The sequence below is a fragment of the Abramis brama genome (genome assembly GCF_963993115.1).
Source record: "Abramis brama genome assembly, contig: SCAFFOLD_94, whole genome shotgun sequence".
In the NCBI taxonomy this organism is placed as follows: Eukaryota; Metazoa; Chordata; class Actinopteri; order Cypriniformes; family Leuciscidae; genus Abramis; species Abramis brama.
In genome coordinates, this window is record NW_028155934.1 from 49781 (window position 1) to 64510 (window position 14730).

At 29.7% G+C, this 14730-nt stretch overlaps 1 protein-coding gene across 1 annotated transcript in view; it reads right to left on the minus strand.

The window, feature by feature from the left end:
- Positions 1–12969, minus strand: part of kdm5a (lysine demethylase 5A) — a 42863-nt gene extending 29894 nt beyond the window's left edge. The window contains exon 1 of the mRNA XM_084139090.1: positions 12406–12969. Coding sequence (XP_083995216.1) covers positions 12406–12555 — 150 coding nt within the window. The 5' untranslated portion in view covers positions 12556–12969. The remainder of the gene's footprint in view (positions 1–12405) is intronic.
- Between the last annotated feature and the right edge of the window lie 1761 nt (positions 12970–14730).

Here is a 14730-nt window from a genome sequence, read left to right on the forward strand (position 1 = left end):
GCGCTAGTGATGCTGTGAACATGTGTTCGTCACTGAGTTTCTGACACACACTGCTCTATCATGATGATGTAAACACAGATGTGTGTGTGCGCTAGTGATGCTGTGAACATGTGTTCGTCACTGAGTTTCTGCTCTATCATGGAACCATGGTTAGTTTTCGTGAGGTGTCCCGCTAGTGTTTATATTTACAGTATGATGAGTAGTACTGAGTGTCTGATGAGTTATTGAGGTCAGATTACTGTTGTCACAATACCAAAATGATGACTTCAACACCATACCAGACTAAAATACCTCGATGCCGATACTGAAGCGATACCACAGGAAAGATCTAAAACAGTGAAACTAATAGAAAACTTACAATTCATTGTTTTATAATTTAATTTAAAAAAACAACAACTTAGAACTCACTTAACCAGTTTCTGATCTGTTATTATAATGTTTATGTTTACAGTATTGAGTTTCTGATCTGTTATTATAATGTTTATGTTTACAGTATTGAGTTTCTGATCTGTTATTATAGTGTTTATGTTTACAGTATTGAGTTTCTGATCTGTTATTATAGTGTTTATGTTTACAGTATTGAGTTTCTGATCTGTTATTATAGTGTTTATGTTTACAGTATTGAGCTTCTGATCTGTTATTATAGTGTTTATGTTTACAGTATTGAGTTTCTGATGTTATTATAGTGTTTATGTTTACAGTATTGAGCTTCTGATCTGATATTATAGTGTTTATGTTTACAGTATTGAGTTTCTGATCTGTTATTATAGTGTTTATGTTTACAGTATTGAGTTTCTGATCTGTTATTATAGTGTTTATGTTTACAGTATTGAGTTTCTGATGTTATTATAGTGTTTATGTTTACAGTATTGAGTTTCTGATCTGATATTATTAGTCTTTATGTTTACAGTATTGAGTTTCTGATCTGTTATTATAGTGTTTATGTTTACAGTATTGAGTTTCTGATCTGTTATTATAGTGTTTATGTTTACAGTATTGAGTTTCTGATGTTATTATAGTGTTTATGTTTACAGTATTGAGTTTCTGATCTGATATTATTAGTCTTTATGTTTACAGTATTGAGTTTCTGATCTGTTATTATAGTGTTTATGTTTACAGTAATGAGTTTCTGATCTGTTATTATAGTGTTTATGTTTACAGTATTGAGTTTCTGATCTGTTATTATAGTGTTTATGTTTACAGTATTGAGTTTCTGATGTTATTATAGTGTTTATGTTTACAGTATTGAGCTTCTGATCTGTTATTATAGTGTTTATGTTTACAGTATTGAGTTTCTGATCTGTTATTATAGTGTTTATGTTTACAGTATTGAGTTTCTGATGTTATTATAGTGTTTATGTTTACAGTATTGAGTTTCTGATCTGTTATTATAGTGTTTGTTTACAGTATTGAGTTTCTGATCTGTTATTATAGTGTTTATGTTTACAGTATTGAGCTTCTGATCTGATATTATTAGTCTTTATGTTTACAGTATTGAGTTTCTGATCTGTTATTATAGTGTTTATGTTTACAGTATTGAGCTTCTGATCTGTTATTATAGTGTTTATGTTTACAGTATTGAGTTTCTGATCTGTTATTATAGTGTTTGTTTACAGTATTGAGTTTCTGATCTGTTATTATAGTGTTTATGTTTACAGTATTGAGCTTCTGATCTGATATTATTAGTCTTTATGTTTACAGTATTGAGTTTCTGATCTGTTATTATAGTGTTTGTTTACAGTATTGAGTTTCTGATCTGTTATTATAGTGTTTATGTTTACAGTATTGAGTTTCTGATCTGTTATTATAGTGTTTGTGTTTACAGTATTGAGTTTCTGATCTGTTATTATAGTGTTTATGTTTACAGTAATGAGTTTCTGATCTGTTATTATAGTGTTTATGTTTACAGTATTGAGTTTCTGATCTGTTATTATAGTGTTTATGTTTACAGTATTGAGTTTCTGATCTGTTATTATAGTGTTTGTTTACAGTATTGAGTTTCTGATCTGTTATTATAGTGTTTATGTTTACAGTAATGAGCTTCTGATCTGTTATTATAGTGTTTATGTTTACAGTATTGAGTTTCTGATCTGTTATTATAGTGTTTGTGTTTACAGTATTGAGTTTCTGATCTGTTATTATAGTGTTTATGTTTACAGTATTGAGTTTCTGATCTGTTATTATAGTGTTTGTTTACAGTATTGAGCTTCTGATCTGTTATTATAGTGTTTGTTTACAGTATTGAGTTTCTGATCTGTTATTAGTGTTTATGTTTACAGTATTGAGTTTCTGATCTGTTATTATAGTGTTTATGTTTACAGTATTGAGTTTCTGATCTGTTATTATAGTGTTTATGTTTACAGTATTGAGTTTCTGATCTGTTATTATAGTGTTTATGTTTACAGTAATGAGTTTCTGATCTGTTATTATAGTGTTTATGTTTACAGTATTGAGTTTCTGATCTGTTATTATAGTGTTTATGTTTACAGTATTGAGTTTCTGATCTGTTATTATAGTGTTTATGTTTACAGTATTGAGTTTCTGATCTGTTATTATAGTGTTTATGTTTACAGTATTGAGTTTCTGATCTGTTATTATAGTGTTTATGTTTACAGTATTGAGTTTCTGATCTGTTATTATAGTGTTTATGTTTACAGTATTGAGTTTCTGATCTGTTATTATAGTGTTTATGTTTACAGTATTGAGTTTCTGATCTGTTATTATAGTGTTTATGTTTACAGTATTGAGTTTCTGATCTGTTATTATAGTGTTTATGTTTACAGTATTGAGTTTCTGATCTGTTATTATAGTGTTTGTTTACAGTATTGAGTTTCTGATCTGTTATTATAGTGTTTATGTTTACAGTAATGAGTTTCTGATCTGTTATTAGTGTTTATGTTTACAGTATTGAGTTTCTGATCTGTTATTAGTGTTTATGTTTACAGTATTGAGCTTCTGATCTGTTATTATAGTGTTTGTTTACAGTATTGAGTTTCTGATCTGTTATTAGTGTTTATGTTTACAGTATTGAGTTTCTGATCTGTTATTATAGTGTTTATGTTTACAGTATTGAGTTTCTGATCTGTTATTATAGTGTTTATGTTTACAGTAATGAGTTTCTGATCTGTTATTATAGTGTTTGTTTACAGTAATGAGTTTCTGATCTGTTATTAGTGTTTATGTTTACAGTATTGAGTTTCTGATCTGTTATTATAGTGTTTATGTTTACAGTATTGAGTTTCTGATCTGTTATTATAGTGTTTGTTTACAGTAATGAGTTTCTGATCTGTTATTAGTGTTTATGTTTACAGTATTGAGTTTCTGATCTGTTATTATAGTGTTTATGTTTACAGTATTGAGTTTCTGATCTGTTATTATAGTGTTTATGTTTACAGTATTGAGTTTCTGATCTGTTATTATAGTGTTTATGTTTACAGTATTGAGTTTCTGATCTGTTATTATAGTGTTTATGTTTACAGTAATGAGTTTCTGATCTGTTATTATAGTGTTTGTTTACAGTAATGAGTTTCTGATCTGTTATTAGTGTTTATGTTTACAGTATTGAGTTTCTGATCTGTTATTATAGTGTTTATGTTTACAGTATTGAGTTTCTGATCTGTTATTATAGTGTTTATGTTTACAGTAATGAGTTTCTGATCTGTTATTATAGTGTTTGTTTACAGTAATGAGTTTCTGATCTGTTATTAGTGTTTATGTTTACAGTATTGAGTTTCTGATCTGTTATTATAGTGTTTATGTTTACAGTAATGAGTTTCTGATCTGTTATTATAGTGTTTATGTTTACAGTAATGAGTTTCTGATCTGTTATTATAGTGTTTATGTTTACAGTAATGAGTTTCTGATCTGTTATTATAGTGTTTGTTTACAGTAATGAGTTTCTGATCTGTTATTAGTGTTTATGTTTACAGTATTGAGTTTCTGATCTGTTATTATAGTGTTTATGTTTACAGTATTGAGTTTCTGATCTGTTATTATAGTGTTTATGTTTACAGTAATGAGTTTCTGATCTGTTATTATAGTGTTTGTTTACAGTAATGAGTTTCTGATCTGTTATTAGTGTTTATGTTTACAGTATTGAGTTTCTGATCTGTTATTATAGTGTTTATGTTTACAGTATTGAGTTTCTGATCTGTTATTATAGTGTTTATGTTTACAGTATTGAGCTTCTGATCTGTTATTATAGTGTTTATGTTTACAGTATTGAGCTTCTGATCTGATATTATAGTGTTTATGTTTACAGTATTGAGTTTCTGATCTGTTATTATAGTGTTTATGTTTACAGTATTGAGTTTCTGATCTGTTATTATAGTGTTTATGTTTACAGTATTGAGTTTCTGATGTTATTATAGTGTTTATGTTTACAGTATTGAGTTTCTGATCTGATATTATTAGTCTTTATGTTTACAGTATTGAGTTTCTGATCTGTTATTATAGTGTTTATGTTTACAGTATTGAGTTTCTGATCTGTTATTATAGTGTTTATGTTTACAGTATTGAGTTTCTGATCTGATATAATTAGTCTTTATGTTTACAGTATTGAGTTTCTGATGTTATTATAGTGTTTATGTTTACAGTATTGAGTTTCTGATCTGTTATTATAGTGTTTATGTTTACAGTATTGAGTTTCTGATGTTATTATAGTGTTTATGTTTACAGTATTGAGTTTCTGATGTTATTATAGTGTTTATGTTTACAGTATTGAGTTTCTGATCTGTTATTATAGTGTTTGTTTACAGTATTGAGTTTCTGATCTGTTATTATAGTGTTTATGTTTACAGTATTGAGCTTCTGATCTGATATTATTAGTCTTTATGTTTACAGTATTGAGTTTCTGATCTGTTATTATAGTGTTTGTTTACAGTATTGAGTTTCTGATCTGTTATTATAGTGTTTATGTTTACAGTATTGAGTTTCTGATCTGTTATTATAGTGTTTGTGTTTACAGTATTGAGTTTCTGATCTGTTATTATAGTGTTTATGTTTACAGTATTGAGTTTCTGATCTGTTATTATAGTGTTTATGTTTACAGTATTGAGTTTCTGATCTGTTATTATAGTGTTTATGTTTACAGTAATGAGCTTCTGATCTGTTATTATAGTGTTTATGTTTACAGTATTGAGTTTCTGATCTGTTATTATAGTGTTTATGTTTACAGTATTGAGTTTCTGATCTGTTATTAGTGTTTATGTTTACAGTATTGAGTTTCTGATCTGTTATTAGTGTTTATGTTTACAGTATTGAGTTTCTGATCTGTTATTAGTGTTTATGTTTACAGTAATGAGCTTCTGATGTTATTATAGTGTTTATGTTTACAGTATTGAGTTTCTGATCTGTTATTATAGTGTTTATGTTTACAGTATTGAGTTTCTGATCTGTTATTATAGTGTTTGTTTACAGTATTGAGTTTCTGATCTGTTATTATAGTGTTTATGTTTACAGTATTGAGTTTCTGATCTGTTATTATAGTGTTTGTGTTTACAGTATTGAGTTTCTGATCTGTTATTATAGTGTTTATGTTTACAGTATTGAGTTTCTGATCTGTTATTATAGTGTTTGTTTACAGTATTGAGCTTCTGATCTGTTATTATAGTGTTTGTTTACAGTATTGAGTTTCTGATCTGTTATTAGTGTTTATGTTTACAGTATTGAGTTTCTGATCTGTTATTATAGTGTTTATGTTTACAGTATTGAGTTTCTGATCTGTTATTATAGTGTTTATGTTTACAGTATTGAGTTTCTGATCTGTTATTATAGTGTTTATGTTTACAGTAATGAGTTTCTGATCTGTTATTATAGTGTTTATGTTTACAGTATTGAGTTTCTGATCTGTTATTATAGTGTTTATGTTTACAGTATTGAGTTTCTGATCTGTTATTATAGTGTTTATGTTTACAGTATTGAGTTTCTGATCTGTTATTAGTGTTTATGTTTACAGTATTGAGTTTCTGATCTGTTATTATAGTGTTTATGTTTACAGTATTGAGTTTCTGATCTGTTATTATAGTGTTTATGTTTACAGTATTGAGTTTCTGATCTGTTATTATAGTGTTTATGTTTACAGTAATGAGTTTCTGATCTGTTATTATAGTGTTTGTTTACAGTAATGAGTTTCTGATCTGTTATTATAGTGTTTATGTTTACAGTAATGAGTTTCTGATCTGTTATTATAGTGTTTATGTTTACAGTAATGAGTTTCTGATCTGTTATTATAGTGTTTGTTTACAGTAATGAGTTTCTGATCTGTTATTAGTGTTTATGTTTACAGTATTGAGTTTCTGATCTGTTATTATAGTGTTTATGTTTACAGTATTGAGTTTCTGATCTGTTATTATAGTGTTTGTTTACAGTAATGAGTTTCTGATCTGTTATTAGTGTTTATGTTTACAGTATTGAGTTTCTGATCTGTTATTATAGTGTTTATGTTTACAGTATTGAGTTTCTGATCTGTTATTATAGTGTTTATGTTTACAGTATTGAGTTTCTGATCTGTTATTATAGTGTTTATGTTTACAGTATTGAGTTTCTGATCTGTTATTATAGTGTTTATGTTTACAGTAATGAGTTTCTGATCTGTTATTATAGTGTTTGTTTACAGTAATGAGTTTCTGATCTGTTATTAGTGTTTATGTTTACAGTATTGAGTTTCTGATCTGTTATTATAGTGTTTATGTTTACAGTATTGAGTTTCTGATCTGTTATTATAGTGTTTATGTTTACAGTAATGAGTTTCTGATCTGTTATTATAGTGTTTGTTTACAGTAATGAGTTTCTGATCTGTTATTAGTGTTTATGTTTACAGTATTGAGTTTCTGATCTGTTATTATAGTGTTTATGTTTACAGTAATGAGTTTCTGATCTGTTATTATAGTGTTTATGTTTACAGTAATGAGTTTCTGATCTGTTATTATAGTGTTTATGTTTACAGTAATGAGTTTCTGATCTGTTATTATAGTGTTTGTTTACAGTAATGAGTTTCTGATCTGTTATTAGTGTTTATGTTTACAGTATTGAGTTTCTGATCTGTTATTATAGTGTTTATGTTTACAGTATTGAGTTTCTGATCTGTTATTATAGTGTTTATGTTTACAGTAATGAGTTTCTGATCTGTTATTATAGTGTTTGTTTACAGTAATGAGTTTCTGATCTGTTATTAGTGTTTATGTTTACAGTATTGAGTTTCTGATCTGTTATTATAGTGTTTGTTTACAGTATTGAGTTTCTGATCTGTTATTATAGTGTTTATGTTTACAGTATTGAGTTTCTGATCTGTTATTATAGTGTTTGTGTTTACAGTATTGAGTTTCTGATCTGTTATTATAGTGTTTGTGTTTACAGTATTGAGTTTCTGATCTGTTATTATAGTGTTTATGTTTACAGTATTGAGTTTCTGATCTGTTATTATAGTGTTTATGTTTACAGTAATGAGTTTCTGATCTGTTATTATAGTGTTTATGTTTACAGTATTGAGTTTCTGATCTGTTATTATAGTGTTTATGTTTACAGTATTGAGTTTCTGATCTGTTATTATAGTGTTTATGTTTACAGTATTGAGTTTCTGATCTGTTATTAGTGTTTATGTTTACAGTATTGAGTTTCTGATCTGTTATTATAGTGTTTATGTTTACAGTATTGAGTTTCTGATCTGTTATTATAGTGTTTATGTTTACAGTATTGAGTTTCTGATCTGTTATTATAGTGTTTATGTTTACAGTATTGAGTTTCTGATCTGTTATTATAGTGTTTATGTTTACAGTAATGAGTTTCTGATCTGTTATTATAGTGTTTGTTTACAGTAATGAGTTTCTGATCTGTTATTATAGTGTTTATGTTTACAGTAATGAGTTTCTGATCTGTTATTATAGTGTTTGTTTACAGTAATGAGTTTCTGATCTGTTATTAGTGTTTATGTTTACAGTATTGAGTTTCTGATCTGTTATTATAGTGTTTATGTTTACAGTATTGAGTTTCTGATCTGTTATTATAGTGTTTATGTTTACAGTATTGAGTTTCTGATCTGTTATTATAGTGTTTATGTTTACAGTATTGAGTTTCTGATCTGTTATTATAGTGTTTGTTTACAGTAATGAGTTTCTGATCTGTTATTAGTGTTTATGTTTACAGTATTGAGTTTCTGATCTATTATTATAGTGTTTATGTTTACAGTATTGAGTTTCTGATCTGTTATAGTGTTTATGTTTACAGTATTGAGTTTCTGATCTGTTATTATAGTGTTTATGTTTACAGTATTGAGTTTCTGATCTGTTATTATAGTGTTTATGTTTACAGTATTGAGTTTCTGATCTGTTATTAGTGTTTATGTTTACAGTATTGAGTTTCTGATCTGTTATTATAGTGTTTATGTTTACAGTAATGAGTTTCTGATCTGTTATTATAGTGTTTATGTTTACAGTAATGAGTTTCTGATCTGTTATTATAGTGTTTATGTTTACAGTAATGAGTTTCTGATCTGTTATTATAGTGTTTATGTTTACAGTATTGAGTTTCTGATCTGTTATTATAGTGTTTATGTTTACAGTAATGAGTTTCTGATCTGTTATTATAGTGTTTATGTTTACAGTATTGAGTTTCTGATCTGTTATTATAGTGTTTATGTTTACAGTATTGAGTTTCTGATCTGTTATTATAGTGTTTATGTTTACAGTAATGAGTTTCTGATCTGTTATTATAGTGTTTGTTTACAGTAATGAGTTTCTGATCTGTTATTAGTGTTTATGTTTACAGTATTGAGTTTCTGATCTGTTATTATAGTGTTTGTGTTTACAGTATTGAGTTTCTGATCTGTTATTATAGTGTTTATGTTTACAGTATTGAGTTTCTGATCTGTTATTATAGTGTTTATGTTTACAGTATTGAGTTTCTGATCTGTTATTATAGTGTTTATGTTTACAGTATTGAGTTTCTGATCTGTTATTATAGTGTTTATGTTTACAGTAATGAGTTTCTGATCTGTTATTATAGTGTTTATGTTTACAGTATTGAGTTTCTGATCTGTTATTATAGTGTTTATGTTTACAGTATTGAGTTTCTGATCTGTTATTATAGTGTTTATGTTTACAGTATTGAGTTTCTGATCTGTTATTAGTGTTTATGTTTACAGTATTGAGTTTCTGATCTGTTATTATAGTGTTTATGTTTACAGTATTGAGTTTCTGATCTGTTATTATAGTGTTTATGTTTACAGTATTGAGTTTCTGATCTGTTATTATAGTGTTTATGTTTACAGTATTGAGTTTCTGATCTGTTATTATAGTGTTTATGTTTACAGTAATGAGTTTCTGATCTGTTATTATAGTGTTTGTTTACAGTAATGAGTTTCTGATCTGTTATTATAGTGTTTATGTTTACAGTAATGAGTTTCTGATCTGTTATTATAGTGTTTGTTTACAGTAATGAGTTTCTGATCTGTTATTAGTGTTTATGTTTACAGTATTGAGTTTCTGATCTGTTATTATAGTGTTTATGTTTACAGTATTGAGTTTCTGATCTGTTATTATAGTGTTTGTTTACAGTAATGAGTTTCTGATCTGTTATTAGTGTTTATGTTTACAGTATTGAGTTTCTGATCTATTATTATAGTGTTTATGTTTACAGTATTGAGTTTCTGATCTGTTATTATAGTGTTTATGTTTACAGTATTGAGTTTCTGATCTGTTATTATAGTGTTTATGTTTACAGTATTGAGTTTCTGATCTGTTATTATAGTGTTTATGTTTACAGTATTGAGTTTCTGATCTGTTATTAGTGTTTATGTTTACAGTATTGAGTTTCTGATCTGTTATTATAGTGTTTATGTTTACAGTAATGAGTTTCTGATCTGTTATTATAGTGTTTATGTTTACAGTAATGAGTTTCTGATCTGTTATTATAGTGTTTATGTTTACAGTATTGAGCTTCTGATGTTATTATAGTGTTTATGTTTACAGTATTGAGTTTCTGATCTGTTATTATAGTGTTTATGTTTACAGTATTGAGTTTCTGATCTGTTATTATAGTGTTTATGTTTACAGTATTGAGTTTCTGATCTGTTATTATAGTGTTTATGTTTACAGTATTGAGTTTCTGATCTGTTATTATAGTGTTTATGTTTACAGTATTGAGTTTCTGATCTGTTATTAGTGTTTATGTTTACAGTATTGAGTTTCTGATCTGTTATTATAGTGTTTATGTTTACAGTAATGAGTTTCTGATCTGTTATTATAGTGTTTATGTTTACAGTATTGAGTTTCTGATCTGTTATTATAGTGTTTATGTTTACAGTAATGAGTTTCTGATCTGTTATTATAGTGTTTATGTTTACAGTATTGAGTTTCTGATCTGTTATTATAGTGTTTATGTTTACAGTATTGAGTTTCTGATCTGTTATTATAGTGTTTATGTTTACAGTAATGAGTTTCTGATCTGTTATTATAGTGTTTATGTTTACAGTAATGAGTTTCTGATCTGTTATTATAGTGTTTATGTTTACAGTATTGAGTTTCTGATCTGTTATTAGTGTTTATGTTTACAGTATTGAGTTTCTGATCTGTTATTATAGTGTTTATGTTTACAGTATTGAGTTTCTGATCTGTTATTATAGTGTTTATGTTTACAGTATTGAGTTTCTGATCTGTTATTATAGTGTTTATGTTTACAGTAATGAGTTTCTGATCTGTTATTATAGTGTTTATGTTTACAGTATTGAGTTTCTGATCTGTTATTATAGTGTTTATGTTTACAGTAATGAGTTTCTGATCTGTTATTATAGTGTTTATGTTTACAGTATTGAGTTTCTGATCTGTTATTATAGTGTTTATGTTTACAGTATTGAGTTTCTGATCTGTTATTATAGTGTTTATGTTTACAGTATTGAGTTTCTGATGTTATTATAGTGTTTATGTTTACAGTATTGAGTTTCTGATCTGTTATTATAGTGTTTATGTTTACAGTAATGAGTTTCTGATCTGTTATTATAGTGTTTGTTTACAGTAATGAGTTTCTGATCTGTTATTAGTGTTTATGTTTACAGTATTGAGTTTCTGATCTGTTATTATAGTGTTTATGTTTACAGTATTGAGTTTCTGATCTGTTATTATAGTGTTTATGTTTACAGTAATGAGTTTCTGATCTGTTATTATAGTGTTTGTTTACAGTAATGAGTTTCTGATCTGTTATTAGTGTTTATGTTTACAGTATTGAGTTTCTGATCTGTTATTATAGTGTTTATGTTTACAGTAATGAGTTTCTGATCTGTTATTATAGTGTTTATGTTTACAGTAATGAGTTTCTGATCTGTTATTATAGTGTTTATGTTTACAGTAATGAGTTTCTGATCTGTTATTATAGTGTTTGTTTACAGTAATGAGTTTCTGATCTGTTATTAGTGTTTATGTTTACAGTATTGAGTTTCTGATCTGTTATTATAGTGTTTATGTTTACAGTATTGAGTTTCTGATCTGTTATTATAGTGTTTATGTTTACAGTAATGAGTTTCTGATCTGTTATTATAGTGTTTGTTTACAGTAATGAGTTTCTGATCTGTTATTAGTGTTTATGTTTACAGTATTGAGTTTCTGATCTGTTATTATAGTGTTTATGTTTACAGTATTGAGTTTCTGATCTGTTATTATAGTGTTTATGTTTACAGTATTGAGTTTCTGATCTGTTATTATAGTGTTTATGTTTACAGTATTGAGCTTCTGATCTGTTATTATAGTGTTTATGTTTACAGTATTGAGTTTCTGATGTTATTATAGTGTTTATGTTTACAGTAATGAGTTTCTGATCTGTTATTAGTGTTTATGTTTACAGTATTGAGTTTCTGATCTGTTATTATAGTGTTTATGTTTACAGTAATGAGTTTCTGATCTGTTATTATAGTGTTTATGTTTACAGTATTGAGTTTCAGATCTGTTATTATAGTGTTTATGTTTACAGTATTGAGCTTCTGATCTGTTATTATAGTGTTTATGTTTATAGTATTGAGTTTCTGATCTGTTATTATAGTGTTTATGTTTACAGTATTGAGTTTCTGATCTGTTATTATAGTGTTTATGTTTACAGTATTGAGCTTCTGATCTGTTATTATAGTGTTTATGTTTACAGTATTGAGTTTCTGATCTGTTATTATAGTGTTTATGTTTACAGTATTGAGTTTCTGATCTGTTATTATAGTGTTTATGTTTACAGTATTGAGCTTCTGATCTGTTATTATAGTGTTTATGTTTACAGTATTGAGTTTCTGATCTGTTATTATAGTGTTTATGTTTACAGTATTGAATGTCAACCCTCTACAATGCCTGTGTTCTCGGCGGTGATACAGTACTGTGTGTCTGATCTGATGTGTTATTATTGTGTATTGTGTTATTATTGTGTGATTATGGTTACCGTCGGGGGTCTGATCTTGCAGATGCCCGTGTTCTCGGCGATGTCTCGGATCTTGTGGATGAACCCGAACGGGTCGCTGAAGTCCTGCCAGCTGGGCTCGAACACCGGACACTCCGGAGGAGCCACGAACTCACCGAGCTGAGACATCATCGGATACACACACACACACACACACACACACACACACACCGCTACGCCACGCGCATCATCAGACCGTGTTTACATCGACGAGGCGATCTTCAGGCGTCTGTCCCCGTCAGCTCCTCATCTCTGAAGGCTTTCCTCCAGATGCTGCGGGAGAACACGAACACAAGCCCCGGGACTCGTTAGCTCGATGCTGGAGCTGAAGTGTTTATTATCCTCGGGTCGAACAAAAGCCTCCGCCGCTTCCGGGTCCCTTCACCGCGTCTCCGCGCGCATTCCTGCCCGGTTCACACCCGTTCCCCTTCAGTGATCATACCCGTGAGCCCTGCGAGCGACCGATCGGGTTTACTCCTGCAATAACAGACCCACGGCCACACAAACACGGTTAGCTTCTTCTGCTAGCCTAGCCGCTGCTCGAGTGTTTCCGGAAGTATTACCTTTCACCTCGCCACGGCTCTACTTCCGCTTCACTCTGAGGGTTAGCGCAAAGTACACCTGAATGCACTAAATATAAGCACGTACTTTTGTAAAAGTTATACACTATAAATACACTTACTAAAAGTATCCCAGCTAACAATTTTTGGTTCCCAGAACGTTATTTTTTTATGGTTTGTTTCTGGTTTAGCCAGGAAAGTTTTCTTAATCCCAGAACATTATTTCTAACGTTCAACTAACACCAATTTAATTTACTTTAATAACATACAACAGTAAATCTATATAAATAATCAGCCTACAGTCCATGTTTTTGTCATTTTTTAATTGTTGATTAAAAAAATAATAATAAAAACAGGCTATGCATCACATTCAAAACATGGCAGAAGCGAAACAAAACCAAATTAACTACTTCAAACACTTTTACTAATAGTGTAATTGTAGATCCTGCACTCTTCCACCTTCACCACAGGCATCTGGAAATATAAAAAAAGAATAGTAATATTATAACAAAGAAAAGTAAAAAGTGATATTCTTTGTCATTGCCATTGCCTACCTCAATTATAACGTGATAACAGTTTAGCGCTAGATGTCACTGTTGAAGAGGGTATTCAAACTGGGGCTTTTGTTGTAAAATATAGATGCCAGCGAGCAGCAAGATGAAAATTAGAGGGGGGCGTGCCAAGATGGCCGAGTGAGTAGACGCTTTCTACCGAGCTCTGCTAACGAAAGTTTTGGAAACGGTAAAACTCAATGTATTATCTCGCCAAGCACTAAATTTTGTTTTCATAAATACTACAGCACTCATAATAAGACGAACTATTGAGCAATGCCGAACCAACGCGAAAGGAAAAGAGGCCAAGAGAGCGCCGGACAGAAGCCGAACTCAGATGCTAGCAAGGTCACTCTTAAGGCTGGCAATGCTCTAGTTCAGGGGTTTTCAAAGTGGGGGCCGCCAGGGGGCGCCAGGGGGGCCGCAGCAAGTTGGAAAAAAAAAAGTTAAAAAACGTTAAAAAATAAATATTTGCTAATATGAGTATTGTTATGAAAAAACATTATAATAATTTGTTGCATAGCCTATCTGATATCTGATTGATCGGCTAGTGACAAGAATTGGCCGATTTTCACGTGATTTTCAAATGCACTCGGTGATGCATGCGATTCAATTGCACTCGGGCGCCGCATGAATAATGGCTCGTTTCCACTGAGCAGTACAGTACGGTACGGTACAGTACGGTACGGTTCGGGTCTGTTAACCATGATCTGGCTAGCGTTTCCACTGCCAACAGTACCCTTACTTGATAGGCGTGGTGTTTCGATCGACGTAATTTTCGCGCGAAGAAGAACAGTAAACTACAATGGATGACATACAGCAGATCTTGTTCTTGCTCCTCGACATGTTTGTCACAAGAAGACAAGCGCCGACATTAGGCTTTTCTCAATATTAAGTACGCAAAGTTTGTACTTGCCATGTGCGACTCACTCCTACATGCACATGGTACAGCGCGTTCTTAAAAGCGTCACTCAGCTCGCTCTGCTACTCCGGTTATCTCTGTTACTCTGTATGTACAAATTTAAGCAACAATAAAACGAAATATGTTATAAAACACTACTCTGCCTCTTTTCGTTTTCATTTAAATAAATTAAACATTATAGGGACACAAATGTGGTTCATGCGCAACGCATATTGATTATTCACTGCACGTTATACGTTATTCTATTTATAACAAAACGATTTAAAACACAACC